The sequence below is a fragment of the Hyperolius riggenbachi genome, chromosome 7 (assembly GCF_040937935.1).
Source record: "Hyperolius riggenbachi isolate aHypRig1 chromosome 7, aHypRig1.pri, whole genome shotgun sequence".
Taxonomy (NCBI): domain Eukaryota; kingdom Metazoa; phylum Chordata; class Amphibia; order Anura; family Hyperoliidae; genus Hyperolius; species Hyperolius riggenbachi.
Genome location: NC_090652.1, coordinates 58,271,165 through 58,291,124, shown reverse-complemented (window position 1 = coordinate 58,291,124; position 19,960 = coordinate 58,271,165). Strand labels below are relative to the sequence as shown.

Below are 19,960 nucleotides of genomic sequence, written 5' to 3'. Positions count from 1 at the left end.
GTCCAACATGTTGGCCCAATCAGATCCACAGAAGCTTGGCAGCTGTCCGGATGTGCCTCGGTACTGCGCCGTCATGTACTGGACCACTGCACTCTTCTGCTCGCAAAAGCGGGCTAGCATGTGCAGCGTAGAATTCCAGCGCGTAGGGACATCACACAGCAAGCGATGGTGGGGGAGATTGAAGCGCTCCTGCATCTTGGCGAGTGCCCCCGAAGCAGTACTGGAATTTCTACAATGTTTGGCCACTCATCGCACCTTCAACAGAAGATCGGCCACGCCTGGGTATGTCCTCAGGAACCGCTGAACTACTAGGTTCATCACGTGCACCAGGCAAGGGATGTGTGTCAGCTTAGCCAACCTTAAAGCGCGAATGAGATTACTCCCATTATCACACACAACCATGCCCGGTTTCAGGTCCAGCGGTGCCAGCCACAAATCCGTCTGTTCCTTTATTCCCCTCCAAATTTCCTCCCCTGTGTGCTGCTTATCCCCAAGGCAGATCAGCTTCAACAACGCTTGCTGACGCATGCCAACAGCTGTGCTGCACTGCTTCCACGATCCTACTGCTGCTGGTGCTGGGTTAGCGTTTCCGGATGAGGTACAGCTTTGAGATGCGTTGGAGGAGAAGGAGTCAGAGAGGTAGGTGCTGCTGTTGTTATCCAGTGGGAGGGACGGCGGTGCAGCTGTTTGCGGCGTGGGCAACACCCGCGCCGTAGCAGGTGAGGAATCGCTGCCAGGCTCCACAAGGTTCACCCAGTGTGCGGTAAGGGAGATGTATCGACCCTGGCCGAACGCACTCGTCCAGGTGTCAGTGGTGAGGTGAACCTTGCAGGCAACAGCATTCTTCAAGCTTCGGGTTATTTTGCTGACCACGTGCTCATGCAACTCAGGCACTGCAGAGCGCGCAAAGTGGTAGCGGCTGGGAACCACGTAACGTGGGATGACCATTGACATCATGCCCTTGAAGCTGTTTGTCTCCACCACTCGATATGGCAGCATTTCGCAGGCCAGAAGCTTGGCTATGCTGGCTGTTACTGCCACGGCCCGGGGGTCATTTGCTGGCAATTTCCTCTTGCGCTCAAACATCTCCGACACAGACAACTGAACCGTAGGGCTGCACACTGAAGGGCTGTTGGTTGTTGTGTTTGATGATGAACACTGGGAGACCAGAGCACTACTCCGGAAAGTGACAGTGTCAGCGTCGTCTGATGTTTGTGAATGTTGTGAACCACGCAATGGCTGGGCTACTACTGCTGCTGAGGTGAGTCTGGTGACCCCAAGGGAGGCAGTGTTGATGGTACCCTGTCCTGCCGCGTTTGCCCACAGAGTGGGATGTTTGGATAGCATGTGGGGGCTCATGCTGGTGGTGGAGAGGTTGTTAATACTTTTCCCCCTGCTCAGGCGGGTCTTGCACACCTTGCAAATCGCCATAGTACCATCCTCAGTGCAGTCTTCAAAGAAAGCCCAGACTTTGGAGCACCTGCCTTGCTGGCGATTTCTGTTTGCGCCTCTTTTGCCTCTCACTTGAACTTCCACGCTTGTGTTGCCTGAAATTGCGCGCCGCCTACCTTGTGGCACAAGGCGAACTCGTGCAGCAGTGGGTTCTTCAACAGACTCATCTGTGCTGCTGCTACGACGGCGATGTTCTCGTTCACAAACAAAATCTGGGTCTATGTCCACATTGTCCATACCCTCCTCTTCCATCTCCTCAAACTCGTCATATGTCATTGTGGGGGGCCGCCGCCGTGGAGTAGAGCTCCCCAGAACAACCTCTGCGCAGCTCACTCCAACGTCGTCTTCCAGATCTTCTCGGCCGACCTCCTGCAATTGCAACCCCTCCTGCCCAACTTGCTCTGGGATTTGGGTTTCAAAGTCCTCGGACTCGCCTTGTATTTCAGTGCCCGGTGCATTTCTCACAGTTAATGGTTGTGAATCCGGGCACAACATTTCTGGCTGTTCCTCCATTGACCTTTCAAAGGTGGAAGTTTGTTGGCCTGGGAATAGCTCCTGCGAATACCCCATTGTGTCCTGAGGAAATTCATCAGACTGGTTATCTGGCAGTTGTGTGCGTGGTGTCGCTGCCGGTTGTGTCAGCTTTGTGCCCACTGGCTCCTTGTAACTGGCTGAGGACTCGGACCTCGTGCGTGATGTGCTGGTGCTGCTTTACCCACTGCTGGACGCTTGAGAGGTCATCCAAGTAATTATCTGGTCCTGTTCTTTTGGATTTGTGAGGGTTGTTGTCCTGGACAACATGGGCGGTATTGAGTGGGTTTTCTTGGGTACTCCCCTGTGGCCTGTACGTGAACCGTCAGGGGAAACACCTCTTCCCTTGCCCCTCCCTCTTTCACCGGATTTCTTCCTCATTTCACTTATCCTTAAAGTACACGCTGACTGGCAGCAGTACAGTGGCAGTACAGAAATGCTATACAGTGGTGGGTAAGCGGTGTACCACTATTGCCAGCAGCGACACAGAGCACAATGCTATACAGTGGCGGGTGAGCGGTGTACTACTGTTCCCAGCAGACACAGAGTGGCAGTAAACACAATGCTATATAGTGTGGCTGAGCGAGCGGTGTACTACTGTTCCCAGCAGACACAGAGTGGCGGTAAACACAATGCTATATAGTGTGGCTGAGCCGTGTACACAGAGTGGCAATAAACACAATGCTATATAGTGTGGCTGAGCCGTGTACACAGAGTGGCAGTAAACACAATGCTATATGGTGTGGCTGAGCCGTGTACACAGAGTGTCAGTAAACACAATGCTATATAGTGTGGCTGAGCGAGCGGTGTACTACTGTTCCCAGCAGACACAGAGTGGCGGTAAACACAATGCTATATAGTGTGGCTGAGCGGTGTACACAGAGTGGCAGTAAACACAATGCTATATAGTGTGGCTGAGCCGTGTACACAGAGTGGCAGTAAACACAATGCTATATAGTGTGGCTGAGCCGTGTACACAGAGTGGCAGTAAACACAATGCTATATAGTGTGGCTGAGCGAGCGGTGTACTACTGTTCCCAGCAGACACAGAGTGGCGGTAAACACAATGCTATATAGTGTGGCTGAGCGGTGTACACAGAGTGGCAGTAAACACAATGCTATATAGTGTGGCTGAGCGGTGTACACAGAGTGGCAGTAAACACAATGCTATATAGTGTGGCTGAGCCGTGTACACAGAGTGGCAGTAAACACAATGCTATATAGTGTGGCTGAGCCGTGTACACAGAGTGGCAGTAAACACAATGCTATATAGTGTGGCTGAGCGAGCAGTGTACTACTGTTCCCAGCAGACACAGAGTGTCAGTAAACACAATGCTATATAGTGTGGCTGAGCCGTGTACACAGAGTGGCAGTAAACACAATGCTATATAGTGTGGCTGAGCCGTGTACACAGAGTGGCAGTAAACACAATGCTATATAGTGTGGCTGAGCGAGGTACACAGAGTGGCAGTAAACACAATGCTATATAGTGTGGCTGAGCCGTGTACACAGAGTGGCAGTAAACACAATGCTATATAGTGTGGCTGAGCCGTGTACACAGAGTGGCAGTAAACACAATGCTATATAGTGTGGCTGAGCCGTGTACACAGAGTGGCAGTAAACACAATGCTATATAGTGTGGCTGAGCCGTGTACACAGAGTGGCAGTAAACACAATGCTATATAGTGTGGCTGAGCGAGCGGTGTACTACTGTTCCCAGCAGACACAGAGTGGCAGTAAACACAATGCTATATAGTGTGGCTGAGCGAGCGGTGTACTACTGTTCCCAGCAGACACAGAGTGGCAGTAAACACAATGCTATATAGTGTGGCTGAGCGAGCGGTGTACTACTGTTCCCAGCAGACACAGAGTGGCAGTAAACACAATGCTATATAGTGTGGCTGAGCGAGGTACACAGAGTGGCAATAAGTAAACACAATAATGCTATATAGTGCTGGGTGAGCGGTGTACACAGAGTGGCAGTAAACACAATGCTATATAGTGTGGCTGAGCGAGCGGTGTACTACTATTCCCTGCAGACACAAAGTGGCAGTAAACACAATGCTATATAGTCTGGCTGAGCGAGGTACACAGAGTGGCAGTAAACACAATGCTATATAGTGTGGCTGAGCGAGCGGTGTACTACTATTCCCAGCAGACACAGAGTGGCAGTAAACACAATGCTATATAGTGTGGCTGAGCGAGGTACACAGAGTGGCAGTAAGTAAACACAATGCTATATAGTGTGGCTGAGCGAGCGGTGTACTACTGTTTCCAGCAGCGACACAATGACTGGGGGGACCCTGGCTAGCCTGGCTGGAGAGAGAACTACCCTGCCTGCCTACCCAAAGCTAAACCCACAGACAAATGGCGGAGATATGACGTGGTTCGGGTATTTATTTACCCGAACCACGTGACCGTTCGGCCAATCAGAGCGCGTTCGGGTCCGAACCACGTGAACCGTTCGGCCAATCAGAGCGCGTTCGGGTCCGAACCACGTGACCCGTTCGGCCAATCACAGCGCTAGCCGAAAGTTCGGGGAACGGTCGGCCATGCGCTCTTAGTTCGGCCATGTGGCCGAACGGTTTGGCCGAACACCATCAGGTGTTCGGCCGAACTCGAACATCACCCGAACAGGGTGATGTTCTGCAGAACCCAAACAGTGGCGAACACTGTTCGCCCAACACTACTTCCAGCCTGACACCTGCTGACTTTGTTTACTTTTTTGAAAACTATCAATTAGACTTATTTTATTACCTTGACATGGTTTATTTTTTTATATATAAATTAGTATTTCTTACTCTGAAACTGACCAAAACAGATACTAGAGCTTGAGAAGGCACAGGTGTTTGTACACAGCACAAGTTCTTTAGGTCAGCGCTCATCGGCAGGTATTAGCTCTGGAATTACCACAGTTATCAAAGTAACATATCAGGGGAAAAAAAAAAAAAACACAATGTAGAATTTGATAAATAACTCTTCAATTTTCAAGCAATCAAAATGAAAACATATTTTTCAATTTTCATCTTCATGGCCTGCACTCTCGCTAATGTGTACACGAGCATGGCTATCAGTACACAAACATTGTTGCCCAGAGGACTGAAATTTTATGTCCTGGGAGTGTCAACTAATGACAACCCTTTGCGGCTGTTTGCGGTGTGTTAAACAGTGAGTTTGGTCTGTCAGTGTGAATCGGTACACTACTTACACTACCTGCTGACCCATGTATACATACGTTAGATGATTTCAAGCACTTTATGCCTCCAATTTAGGAATGCAATTGATTTCTGCCCTTTAAGGATTATAACCCTGCGTCAAATCCGTAGTTTTCCCAAGGACTTTTGGCATGTATTCCACTCCGCCATGCCCCCTCCAGGTGTTAGACCCCTTTAAACAACCTTTCTATCACCTTTGTGGCCAGAAACAGTATTTGTAGTTTTTAAAGTTTGCCTACCCATTGGAGTCTATTGCAGTTCGCCGAGTTTGCCGGTTCGCAGACTTTTGTGGAAGTTCGCGTCAGTGAACCCAAAATCTGAGGAGCCATCTCCATTATCCAAAATCTGAGAGCCATCTCTATTATCCACTTCAGCCTTCAGTCATTTTTCCCCTTCTGCATCCGAGCAATTTTCACCTCCCATTCATTTGTCCATAACTTTATCACTACTTATCCCAATGAAATGATCTACATCTTGGTTTTTTTTTCCGCCACCAAATAGGCTTTCTTTGGGTGATACATTTTGCTAAGGATTATTTTTTTCTAAATGCATTTTAGCGGGGATATTAAGAAAAAAGTTGAAGAAATTCATTATTTCTCAATTTTTGGCCATTATAGTTATAAAATAATACATGTTAACATAATTAAAATTCTCATATTTTATTTGCCCATTTGTCCCGGTTATTACACCATTTAAATTATGTCCTTATCACAATGTATGGAACCAATATTTTATTTGCAAATAAAAGGTGCATTTTTTCAGTTTTGCATCCATCACTATTTGCAAGCTTATAATAAAAAAAAACTAAAAACTAAACATTTTGTCATATTGCTACAATTTTATAGTAAATAAATTAGGTTTTAATGATCTTCTGAGCGCTGTCTGGATAATTACTGTATTTATCTTATAATTGGAAAAAAAAAAAAAAAAACAATAGTAATATACCCTTTTAACATGCATATTAAAAAAGTTCAGACCATTAGGTAACTATTTATGTTTTGTTTGTTTTTTTAATTGTAATTTCTTTTTATTAAAGATTTTATTGGGGTATTTTTTGGCATGTGGGAGGTAAACCGTTAATTTTAATGTAATGTAATTTATTGAGTGTATTTTTAAAATAGTATGTATAAAGATGTAGTTTTACTATTTGGCCACAAGATGGCCTCAGTCATTTTTTTTCTTTTTAGTCCTATAAGCGAGTGTTCTTGCTTACAGTAAGTGAAGGGAGGAGGGGAAACTTTTTTTTTTTCCTTTAGAAAGATTGTGGCTTCTCATAGAATCCGTCGGTCTTTCTAGCAGGGACTAAGGGCTCAACCACACTATGAGGGCTGGAACTCACTAGAGCGATATTTTGAGCATTTAGGGAGTGTGAGAAATCGCTAGCGATTTCCCTAAACGCTCTGCCAATGTAAATGGATGGTGCAAATTCCACAGAAGCGATCACGATTAGCAAAAGCGCAAACGCAGGACATACAGCATTTTGTTAGTGTTTGCGCTTCAATGTAAAGTATATAATCGCTAGCGTAATCGCTCATCAAAACTTGCACGTTGCTAGCATATAAAGTTACTGTACACTAACAAAATTAAAAGGACCAATCAGACTTTGAATATCTAATCGCTACACAACTGCTGGCAAATTGATACACTTTTTAAAATCACTCCCTAAAACTCTCATGAAACCAATTACAAACTGCTCATACAAAACGCTAGCAATTGCGATTAGTGATAGCGTTTTGTAGTGAGTTCCAGCCCTAAGCGCTTTTCTGAGCATTTTGTGATTAATTAGCACTTTTTAAAAATCACTCCCTTTCACTTTCATTAAATTTGGGGTAAAAATTCCCGCAATTTTTCGTGATTGCGCAAACGCGTAAATTTTTACCACAATTTTAATTAAAGTGAATGGAAGCAATTTTTAAACAGCACTCACAAAGCGCAAATCAATCACAAAGCGCTTAGAAAAGCGCTTTTAATGTGGCTGAGCCCTTAGATCAATGAATGGGTACTGTGTTCCCACTCATTGATTTCTGGGCAAATGGACTGTATGAGGATAACTGTATGAGGATTACTTCATACTGCATAGTTGGATGTATTTCAACTATAGGCATATATCCAGACCAACTCTATTTTTTAACCACTTTGTCCTCCTTGATGTATAAAAACGTCAAGGAGGACATGCACGCTCCCACGGCCGATCGCTTGCGTGCATGCGCACTCCCGGACGCGGATTCGTTAGCCCAGGAATCAATGAATCAGGCTATGGTGCCTGATCACCGATTCCTCTCCCCCGCAGAAAAAGCGACAGCTTCTCTCGGAAGCTTCGCTTTTTCTGATTCCTATGTCCCTCTAAGCGTACATTGTATGCTTAGAGTGACGTCATGTAAACAAACTCAAGGTTGCCATCTTGTGGCCAAAAAGTAAAACTACAGTGGCTTGCAAAAGTATTCGGCCCCCTTGAAGTTTTCCACATTTTGTCACATTACTGCCACAAACATGAATCAATTTTATTGAAATTCCACGTGAAAGACCAATACAAAGTGGTGTACACGTGAGAAGTGGAACGAAAATCATTCATGATTCCAAACATTTTTTTACAAATCAATAACTGCAAAGTGGGGTGTGCGTAATTATTCAGCCCCCTTTGGTCTGAGTGCAGTCAGTTGCCCATAGACATTGCCTGATGAGTGCTAATGACTAAATAGAGTGTACCTGTGTGCAATCTAATGTCGGTACAAATACAGCTGCTCTGTGATGGCCTCAGAGGTTGTCTAAGAGAATATTGGGAGCAACAACATCATGAACACGGGCAAACCCAGGATTTTCAATCGGGGGATTCCTGAAAGGTCTCCCTCTGCCATACACAATACAGTATAATAATATGGTAGGACATCATGCTGGGTACACGTAATGCAATGGGGTTGATCAGGAGCAATTTGAATACAGATAATAATGAGGACAGCCAACATTGCTAATGAAGGGGAAAGTGAAGCATTCACATAGCAGGGCACAGGGCTGTGCTCATACCTGACTTTGTTAAGTTCCCCAGAGCTGCTCCATGCTCTGCACACACACTGCTGCTCCATGCTCTGTACACCCACTGCTGCTCCATGCTCTGTACACCCGCTGCTGTTCCATGCTCTGTACACATGCTGTTGCTCCATCCAAAGTCAACAGTAGCCAGGAAAGAAAGGGGGCGGGGCTGTGAGCTGCAGGATACCTGCAGATAATCTTTTGTCTCAACTTGTGCCTGTCCTCAGACACTGCACTGGCTCTGGCCTGAGGGGGGATTCTGGGCAGCTGTAATCCCCCCCTGCATTTGCCTATGATGAAGTACAAAGAACACACCAGACAGGTCAGGGATAAAGTTATTAAGAAATTTAAAGCAATATTAGGTTACAAAAATATTTCCAAAGCCTTGAACATCCCATGGAGCACTGTTCAAGCGATCATTCAGAAATGGAAGGAGTATGGCACAACTTTAAACCTACCAAGACAAGGTCGTCCACCTAAACTCACAGGTCGAACAAGGAGAGCGCTGATCAGAAATGCAGTCAAGAGGCCCATGGTGACTCTGGACAATCTGCAGAGATCTACAGCTCAGGTGGGGGAATCTGTCCATAGGACAACTATTAGTCGTGCACTGCACAAAGTTGGCCTTTGTGGAAGAGTGGCAAGAAGAAAGCCATTGTTAACAAAAAAAAGCATAAGAAGTCCCATTTGCAGTTTGCCACAAGCCATGTGGGGGGCACAGCAAACATGTGGAAGATGGTGCTCTGGTCAGATGAGACCAAAATGGAACTTTTTGGCCAAAATGCAAAACGCTATGTGTGGCGGAAAACTAACACTGCACATCACTCTGAACACACCATCCCCACTGTCAAATATGGTGGTGGCAGCATCATGCTCGGGGGGTGCATCTCTTCAGCAGGGACAGGGAAGCTGGTCAGAGTTGATGGGAAGATGGATGGAGCCAAATACATGGCAATCTTGGAAGAAAACCTCTTGGAGTCTGCAAAAGACTTGAGACTGGGGCGGAGGTTCACCTTCCAGCAGGACAAGGACCCTAAACTTAAAGCCAGGGCAACAATGGAATGCTTTAAAACAAAACATATTCATGTGTTAGAATGGCCCAGTCAAAGTCTAGATCTAAATCCAATCGAGAATCTGTGGCAAGATCTGAAAACTGCTGTTCACAAAAACTGTGTATCTAATCTGACTGAGCTGGAGCTGTTTTGCAAAGAAGAATGGGCAAAGATTTCAGTCTCTAGATGTGCAAAGCTGGTAGAGACATACCCTAAAAGACTGGCAGCTGTAATTGCAGCAAAAGGTGGTTCTACAAAGTATTGACTCAGGGGGCTGAATAATTATGCACACCCCACTTTGCAGTTATTTATTAAAAAAAAAATGTTCCACTTCTCACGTGTATACTACTTTGTATTGGTTTGTCACATGAAATTCCAATAAAATTGATTGATGTTTGTGGCAGTAATGATACAGAATGTGGAAAACTTCAAGGGGGCCAAATACTTTTGCAAGCCACTGTACATCTAAAAGTTAAAAAAAAAAAAAATACAATACACAAATATTTCCCCAAATCAAACACTATTTGCATCCCACCCTCCCAAAAATACCCACATAAATGTTTTAATAAAAAAAAAAAAAACATTACAATAAAAAAAAACACATAAATATTTACCTTAGGGTCTAAACTTTTTAAATATCTATATAAAGATGAAATATTTCTATATTTTTTTTATAAGCTTGTAAATAGTGATGCATGCAAAATGGAAAAAATGCTCTTTTATTTCCAAATAAAATATTGTTGCCATACATTGTGATAGAGACATAATTTAAACGGTGAAATAACCGTGACAAATGGGCAGATACAATACGTGGGTTTTAATTATGGAGGCATGTATTATTTTAAAACTATAGTGGCCAAAAACTGAGAAATAATTATTCTTACTGTTAAAATGCATTTACAGTAAGGTAGCTCTTAGCAAAATGTACCCCCCAAAAGAAAGCCTAATTGGTGGCGGAAAAAACAAGATCAGTTCATTGTGATAAGTAGTGATAAAGTTGTAGGCTAATGAATGGGAGGTGAACATTGCTCGGATGCATAAAGTGAAAACGACTGAGGGCTTAAGTGGTTAAGCACTACTGCATACTTTTGATTGCAAACTGTGTGCAGTTCAATAATTGTATGCAATGAGTATGTGTTTCATCCCCATTTTAGTTTTTTGGTGGTGGTTTTGATGGCCCATTTTTACTTGTATCTACAATAAAGTTATGTTTTAGGTATTAGAATACCAATTAAGAAGGGCTAATTAGGGATTGTAGTTCAATCCCAGTGTTTTCTTTGATCCTCATACCCTATCTCATATATATTAGTATATGTGTGTGTTAATGTTAAATGTCCCCCCAGTGCCCAGCACAAGGTATACATTACCCGCCAATGAAGTTAATCTACATGAAATTTCATGTACTTAAAGGGAACCTAAACTGAGAAGGATATGGATGTTTCCTTTTAAACAATACCAGTTGCCTTGCATTTCTGCTGCTCTCTTTGGCTGCAGCAGTGGCTGAATCACACATCTGTAACAAGCATGCAGATAATCCAGTCTGACTTCAGTCAGAGCGCCTGATCTGCATGCTTGTTGAGGGGCTGTGGCTGAAAGTATTAGAGACAGAGGAACACTAGGATGCCAGGCAACTGGTATTACTTTAAAAGGAAAAATCCATATCCTTCTCAGTTTAGGTTCCCTTTAACTCCAAGATCACATGCGATTTTTCACAAACCAAATGTGTGGTTTTTTTGCACTTACATTGACTTACATTACCTACCATCTACACATCACATGCAAAAAATGCAGTACTGTGATTTTGAGTTAAGAATGCAGAAAAATCAGATAAAAAAACCAAGGGGAGTTATTTGAAAAACCATTTGCATTATATGTGTGGTGAAAGCAAATTCACAAAAACACAAACTGCACACAAATTCTGTTATGTATTGAACAGCCAAGATAACAGGAAAATGTCTTCTTACCAAGCTGAGTATATATCACTCCAGTTTCATGGCTATCCATCCTCACACATCCTCGGTTGTCCACCAGTGTGATATTTCTGGTGAGCTCATGGGTTTTCCGTATCATTGTCTCTGGCTTTTCGCTGTGTGCAGCCACCTTTGCATAGTTTTTGTAGACTGCTGCATCATCCATAACATATTTACAGGAATTGATGAAGGAGGATTTACCATGACCAGTAAAACCAAACACCTGCAGGAGGAGCCGCTTATAGCCCTGGTTTCCAAGAGCACATTTATCAAAGCTGAAATTCTGTATATGTTTCTTGTATCTTTCACAATCCATTGTTGTATCTCCAGAGAGGACCTCCTCACTATGCTGCTTCTGCCTCGGACGCTTGCTCGCAACCAACTGCAGAGGAAAGTTAGGAAGACAGATGTAATAGGAAAATGAAAGTAAAACTGTCATAGAGATTCTAGTAATAATTAATCTCACAAACACCACTTTGTCTGGCAAACTTTAGTTACGCCCCTGCCAATGAGTTGCAAATAATTCTGAGTTGCAAGATTATACAAATATATTTTGCAAATATATGGAGCTTGAAAATGTAAAATTGCTAAATTTGCAGACAGGATTTGCATTATACGGCATCAATTTGACATTGATTCCATCTCATTGCCCAACCCTAGAGTTGTTGCTAATTAATGAACATGGATATCCCTTAGCTCACATTCACAGTGGCCGTTGCATTGCATTATCTGTGACAACAGCCATGCAACAGATAGAGAAAGTGGTGCTACACGTTATATGTTTCAGATGTCATGTTTTACACATTTCACTGTACAGTGAAGCATATTGTTCAAGGATGTTTCAATTTGACCGGTAATGTGTGCTTTTTGCAGTTACCATGTCACATTCTCCTGTAATGCAATGCACCTGCCACACTGTGAACATTGCATAGGTGGTACATTGCAGTGTGGTAAGCCATGTTACAGAGCGGCTGGTATGCCACACCAATGTGAATGGGGCCTTCAATTCTGTGCCTGTTTTTCCTTGTCAGTGCTAGGCATACTAGGTGTCAGGAACCAGCTCCACAGCAAGCCTGCAGACAGTTTCTGAAGGGCATTTGACCAGATGGGGGGGGAGGGGGGAGCAGCCTTATTCAAGCTAGCACAAAGCTGTTGCTCCTCAACAACACCACCACCAGCAGTTGTCCACGACTGTACTGCTAGACACTTTGACTGGTGTTTACGTACATTTGCTTAGCTTTAGGCCAACATACAAGAACACCCCCCCCACACACACACACACAATCTCATATGATAGTGATGTACAATCCCAGCATACAACCAGGCACTGAACTTGTAACATAATTACACTGCAGTCTCTCTCTAGGAGATGCAAACTCTGCTTAGTACCCAAAAGACTAGCTTACTAAATAAAGATTTAATATTACAAAAAAGTGGAACAGTGCTGATAGAAATATACACCGATATTTACAAGAACACAAAGTAAAAAGTACAAAGACACACAACAAGACAGTTTGCAAAAATAAAAACTGGAATCAAAACAGATTTTGAACTTTTACCAGCGCAAAGGTCCAACTTGGTCATGGAAGGACAAGGGTTCTGATCAGGAATCTGGGACCTCCTTAGCTCAGCGCTACCTTCAGGAGAAGGCCCTTACTGACTCTGCGAGTTGGTTTTATATAGGGGGACATGTAGCCTTGGGCTACCCACTTCTAAACCAAAATTAATGTCATACTTTTCTATAAAGGCTGGTGCCAGGATCTTGCTTCCACATGCTAATATCACAGCTTCCTTCCTGCATCCTCTCTCTGTAGCTTCTGAGAAATCGAAAACAGTCAAGGTATATTTACATGTGACAATAGGGCAGGCATGCTCAGATGTACCAAAATTCGGTTCGGGTACATTCAAATTCGGGTCCGCATGACATTCGAATTCGAATTCGCCTTCGACCACGACATTCGGTTCGACTTCATATTCGGTTCGAGGTTACGCCTCAAAATTCGGTAAAAATTCGTATTCGTGAATTCAGGGTTTTTTTGTGTGTTTTTTTTAAAGGGAATTCACATTGAAATAGGTGTACTTAAAAAAACAAAACTAAAAACGTGATGTGTGGCACTGGCAGCAGGCAATGCATTGTGTGGACCCTGGCGGTGGGACCACTGATGGGACCACTGACAGCAGTAGGATAAATACAACAGCAGCAGTAGGAGGAGGAGTGACGTGTGGCACTGATAGCAGGCAATGCAAAGTGTGGACCCTGGCAGTGGGACCACTGACAGCAGCAGGATAAATACAACAGCAGCAGCAGTAGTAGGAGGAGTGACGTGTGGCACTGACAGCAGGCAATTCATAGTGTGGACTCTGGTGGTGGGACCACTGACAGCAGCAGGATAAATACAACAGCAGCATTAGGAGGAGTGACGTGTGGCACTGGCAGAAGGCAATGCATAGTGTGGACCCTGGCAGTGGGACCACTGACAGCAGCAGGATAAATACAACAGCAGCAGTAGGAGGAGGAGTGACGTGTGGCACTGACAGCAGGCAATGCATAGTGTGGACTCTGGCGGTGGAAACTCTGGCGGTGCTGTTGTATTTATCCTGCTGCTGTCAGTGGTCCCACCGCCAGGGTCCACACTATGCATTACCTTCTGCCAGTGCCACACATCACTCCTCCTACTGCTGCTGCTGTTGTATTTATCCTGCTGCTGTCAGTGGTCCCACTGCCAGGGTCCACACTATGCATTGCCTTCTGCCAGTGCCACACGTCACTCCTCCTCCTACTGCTGCTGTTGTATTTATCCTGGTGCTGTCAGTGGTCCCACCGCCAGAGTCCACACTATGCATTGCCTGCTGTCAGTGCCACACATCACTCCTCCTCCTACTGCTGCTGTTGTATTTATCCTGCTGCTGTCAGTTGTCCCACTGCCAGGATCCACACTATGTATTGCCTTCTGCCAGTGCCACACGTCACTCCTCCTCCTACTGCTGCTGTTGTATTTATCCTGCTGCTGTCAGTGGTCCCACTGCCAGGGTCCACACTATGCATTGCCTTCTGCCAGTGCCACACGTCACTCCACCTCCTCCTCCTCCTGCTGCTGTTGTATTTATCCTGCTGCTGTCAGTGGTCCCACCGCCAGAGTCCACACTATGCATTGCCTGCTGTCAGTGCCACACGTCACTCCTCCTCCTACTGCTGCTGTTGTATTTATCCTGCTGCTGTCAGTGGTCCCACCGCCAGAGTCCACACTATGCATTGCCTGCTGTCAGTGCCACACGTCACTCCTCCTCCTACTGCTGCTGTTGTATTTATCCTGCTGCTGTCAGTGGTCCCACTGCCAGGGTCCACACTATGCATTGGCCCCGCCCCTTTGGAGGTCAGTGTGTGTGTGGCTGCTGAGGAGAGAGGACCTCTCCTGCTGAGCTCCAGCAAATCCGGCTGCTGGTGTGGATTCCAGTGATTCCTGTCTAAGACTCAGGACCCTGTCAAGGCTGAGCGAAGGAGGAGGGAAGTAGGACTTCGTGTGGAGGTTTAGGCTCCCCTGGGCTGGACGGCTCTGGGGGGCCTGGGCCCTGAGAAGGCATCCCTGTCCTCCAGGATGGAGGCTCATGAAGCTAAGGACAGTGCTCCAATGGCAGGTGGAACTGTGAGTACGGTTGTAGAGTGGCACAGGAGTGTCAAATCTGTACAGGAGACTTTGGACTCCCTGCAAAATGACTTGAAAAAGCGTATTAATAAGTACGTTCAATCGTGGAAACCGGCTTTTTTAAAATCAAATCTGCAGCTACTGAAGCTGCAAGAGCAGATACAGCTGAAGAAGCAACAACTGGAGGAGTTAATTGCAAGTGGTGGTGTGTTTGCTGAAGGTTTGAAAAACCAAAGGCGGTTTGGGGCAATAGAGACTGGGAAAGTGGATGAAAGGGTGCAAGGCACAAGTGGAGGAGAGAAGCCAAGTGCTGCGCAGAATGCAGGTGTTTTGAAAGAAACTGGATTACCTGTGATGGCTGGAAGCAGCAGTATGCAGTCGCAGGTTGTGCAGGAGACTGCTAATTCAAATTTTATGCAACAGGGCTTTAACAATGTTTTCCCTCCACAGTATGGACAAAATGTGCAACATTTCCCTGGACAGTTACAGCAATATGGGATGTATCCCAATATGCATTATCAAAGCTTTGCAAACAGTATGAATAACCCGTTTTTTCAGCAGCAGAATTTGTCTTTATCCCAATCCCCTTCCTCCTTTCCTAATGTATCCCCAAACCTTTTCCCCAGTGTAAATTTCCCAAATGTTTCAAATCCCTACCTTGTCAGTCCTTCCCTTGTCTGTAATACTCCAAGTTTGTCAAGTAATGTCTATAGGCAAGCTTTGCCCTCACCCAAGATGGCGCTGGGGCCTGGAGTCGGCGTGGGGCGTGGCCTAACGGCATGGGGCATCGCCTAACGGCGTGGGGGCATGGCCTAACGGGTGCGACGGATAAGGTGGAAAAAAACAATTTTTAGCCATTCCTGGGGCTGGGGGAGCCTCTGCAGAGGTGCCTGCAGGAGGCCTCTGGTGGTGGACCGTTACACTCGAGGCCTGCTGCCTTGGAGCCCAAGACTATTGTGCCGCCTTTCCTGTCTGTGTTAAAATCGATGCCTCCACCTTCCCCTCCCCCTTCCTTGGTCCAGGTAATTAAAAAAATATCGGAGGTGGGATTGGGTGCTGAAGCAATTTTTAAAATTGCTGTTCCTGGGGAGGGAAAAAATGTATTTTCTGTCTATAAAGAGGATGTTGTTCAAGAGGAGAATAAAAGCCCTTCTGAAAAAATCCCTTGAAGGTAAAAAGATGGAGGAGGGTGGGAAAGGCAAAAATGGTAATACCAAGCCCCCGAGAGAAACAAAGACAGAAGTTGCAAATAAAGGTAAAGGGAGGAATAAACAGAGTGAGGAGTAGAGATGGGCCGAACGGTTCGCGGCGAACTTTGGGGGTTCGCATTCGCCTGCATCAGGCGAACTTTTGCGGAAGTTGGATTTGCATTATTATTGTCAAACACACTGCTTTCAGTGCTAGAGAACCCGCCCACCCTCCCTTCAAGCTAGGTCCTTTATACCATTTGACTCAGTTGTCCGCCTACACTAATTAGTTATGGGACAGCTGCTACACACTCTGCTAGGGAGGTTTTAATTGGCCTCCCTCCTGCCGGAGGGAGGAGGGTCTCTTCTGCCAGGGAATTATACTATTTTAAAAACCAGTATACATCATACCATAGCTGGGAATCGAACCCAGATCTCACTGTGTGGTGGACACGTCACCCTAAGCACTGTACCACTACAGTAGTAAGTGAAGCTAGCCTAAAATGTACCATTTATGCTCAATGCAATAGAACCATTAGGTTGCTTAAAGGAGAACTGTAGTGAGAGGTATATGGAGGCTGCCATATTGATTTCCTTTTAAGCTATACCAGTTGCCTGGCAGCCCTGCTGATCTATTTGGCTGCAGTAATAATAATAATAATCCAAACATTTGTATAGCGCTTTTCTCCTGTCGGACTCAAAGCACTCAAGAGCTGCAGCCACAGGGACACGCTCAAGAGGCCACCCTGCAGTGTTAGGGAGTCTTGCCTTGAACTCCTTACTGAATAGGCACTTGACCTAGCCAGGATTCAAACCCTGGTCTCCCATGTCAAAGGCAGAGCCCTTAACCAGCACACTATCCAGCCACTGTAGTGTGAATCACACCAGAAACAAGCATGCAGCTAATCTTGTCAGATCTTACAAAAATGTCAAACACCAGATCTGCTGCATGCTTGTTCAGGGTCTAGGGCTAAAAGTATTGTAGGCAGAGGATCTGCAGGATAGCCAGGTAACTGGTATTGCTTAAAAGGAAATCAATATGGTAGCCTCCATATACCTTTCACTACAGTTCTCCTTTAAAGGGAACCTTAACTGAGAGTGATCTGGCTGTTTCCTGTAAACAATACCAGTTGCCTGGCAGTCCAGCTGATCTTTGTGACTGCAATAGTGGCTGAATCACATCCTGAAACAAGCATGCAGCTAATCCAGTCTGACTTCAGTCAGAGCACCTGATCTGCATGCTTGTTCAGGGGCTGTGGCTAAAAGTATTAGAGACACAGGATCAGCAGGCGATTCAGGCAACTGGTATTATTTTAAAAGGAAAAATCCATATCCTTCTCCGTTTAGGTTCCCTTTAAGGATTTGTAGCATAAAAGCCAACTCACATTGGCTGGGATTTGAACCTGGGTCTCACTGTGTGGTGGACAAGCACACTAACCACTATACCAACTGAAGCTAGCCTAAAATTACCATTTATGCTCAATACAAGAGAAAAAGTAGACAAGACAAATAACATTTATATCACACTTTTCTCCTGGCAGACTGAAAGGACCAGAGCTGCAGCCACTAGGGCATGCTCTCTAGGCAGTAGCAGTGTTAGGAAGACTTGCCTAAAGTCTCCTACTGAATAGGTGCTGGCTTACTGAACAGACAGAGCTGAGATTTGAACTCTGGTCTCCTTTGTCAGAGGCAGCACCCTTATCCATTACACCATGCAGCCACTGCTTACAGATATTTAGCCAGACATGGCCTTCTCTTTTGTGTTCAACAGTTGTCAAGAGAAAAATTAGACAAGATAGCAGTGTTAGGAAGACTTGCCTAAGGTCTCCTACTGAATAGGTGCTGGCTTACTGAACAGACAGAGCTGAGATTTGAACTCTGGTCCCCTTTGTCAGAGGCAGCGCCCTTATCCATTACACCATGCAGCCACTGCTTACAGATATTTAGCCAGACATGGCCTTCTCTTTTGTGTTCAACAGTTGTCCAAAGAGAACCCCAGATAGCCAGGTAGATTCATATCTCTCTCTTTTCCTAACACTGCTACTGCCTATAGAGCATGCCCTAGTGGCTGCAGCTCTGGTCCTTTGAGTCCGCCAGGAGAAAAGTGTGATATAAATGTTATTTGTCTTGTCTACTTTTTCTCTTGTATTGAGCATAAATAGTAAATTTTAGGCCAGATTCAGTTGGTATAGTGGTTAGTGTGCTTGCCCACCATACAGTGTGACCCAGGTTCAAATCCCAGCCAATGTGAGTTGGCTTTTATACTACAAATCCTTAAAGGGAACCTAAACGGAGAAGGATATGGATTTTTCCTTTTAAAATATTACCAGTTGCCTGAATCGCCTGCTGATCCTGTGTCTCTAATACTTTTAGCCACAGCCCCTGAACAAGCATGCAGATTAGGTGCTCTGACTGAAGTCAGACTGGATTAGCTGCATGCTTGTTTCAGGGTGTGATTCAGCCACTATTGCAGTCACAAAGATAAGCTGGACTGCCAGGCAACTGGTATTGTTTACAGGAAACAGCCATATCACTCTCAGTTAGGGCCCATTCACACTTAGAACCGCAGAACGCCGGCGATTACCGCCGGCGTTTTGCGGGAGTGATTTTCCTGCGATTATCGCGGAAAAATCACTGGACACTGCAGCGGTTTTGGAGCGATCGCGATTAGCGTGCTTTGCACGCTAATCCTGATCGCAAATCGCGGAACGCTCGTCGCCGGCAAACCGCTGCATGCAGCGCGGTTGCGGTTATCGCTAACCGCAACCGCGGCAGTGAGAACACTGCCATTCGCTACATTGTGTAGCGGTTCTTGCAGAACCGCTAGAGGTTTGCCGTGAGCGGGAATCGTGCGATTCCCGCTCAAGTGTGAATGGGCCCTTAAGGTTCCCTTTAAAGGAGAACTGTAGTGAAAGGTATATGGAGGCTACCATATTGATTTCCTTTTAAGCAATACCAGTTACCTGGCTATCCTGCAGATCCTCTGCCTCCAATACTTTTAGCCCTAGACCCTGAACAAGCATGCAGCAGATCTGGTGTTTGACATTTTTGTAAGATCTGACAAGATTAGCTGCATGCTTGTTTCTGGTGTGATTTACACTACAGTGGCTGGATAGTGTACTGGTTAAGGGCTCTGCCTTTGACATGGGAGACCAGGGTTTGAATCTTGGCTAGGTCAAGTACCTATTCAGTAAGGAGTTCAAGGCAAGGCTCCCTAACACTGCAAGGTGGCCTCTTGAGCGTGTCCCTGTGGCTGCAGCTCTTGAGCGCTTTGAGTCCGACAGAAGAAAAGCGCTATACAAATGTTTGGATTATTATTATTATTACTGCAGCCAAATAGATCAGCAGGGCTGCCAGGCAACTGGTATAGCTTAAAAGGAAATCAATATGGCAGCCTCCATATACCTCTCACTACAGTTCTCCTTTAAGCAACCTAATGGTTCTATTGCATTGAGCATAAATGGAACATTTTAGGCTAGCTTCACTTACTACTGTAGTGGTACAGTGCTTAGGGTGATGTGTCCACCACACAGCGAGATCTGGGTTCGATTCCCAGCTATGGTATGATGTATAATGGTTTTTAAAATAGTATAATTCCCTGGCAGAAGAGACCCTCCTCCCTCCGGATCTACCTAGCAGAGTGAGTAGCAGCTGTCCCATAACTAATTAGTGTAGGCAGACAACTGAGTCAAATGGTATAAAGGACCTTGCTTGGAGGAGGAGGGAAGGTGGGCGGGTCCTCCAGCAGTGATGTGTATTTCACTCAATTAGGTGTGGCTCCAGGTATTAGACGTTTTGAAACATGTTTTCTATCATTTTTCCAGCTTAAAAGAATTTTTTAAAACTTTCAAAGTTCTCCTCCCCATTGAAATCTATTGCGGT

The 19,960-nt window shown here is 45.3% G+C and overlaps 1 protein-coding gene across 1 annotated transcript in view; it reads right to left on the bottom strand.

The window, feature by feature from the left end:
- The window catches only part of LOC137526020 (uncharacterized), a 342,683-nt gene extending 331,120 nt beyond the window's left edge, over positions 1 to 11,563 (bottom strand). Inside the window, exon 1 of the mRNA XM_068247231.1 lies at positions 11,242 to 11,563. Coding sequence (XP_068103332.1) covers positions 11,242 to 11,563 — 322 coding nt within the window. The remainder of the gene's footprint in view (positions 1 to 11,241) is intronic.
- Between the last annotated feature and the right edge of the window lie 8,397 nt (positions 11,564 to 19,960).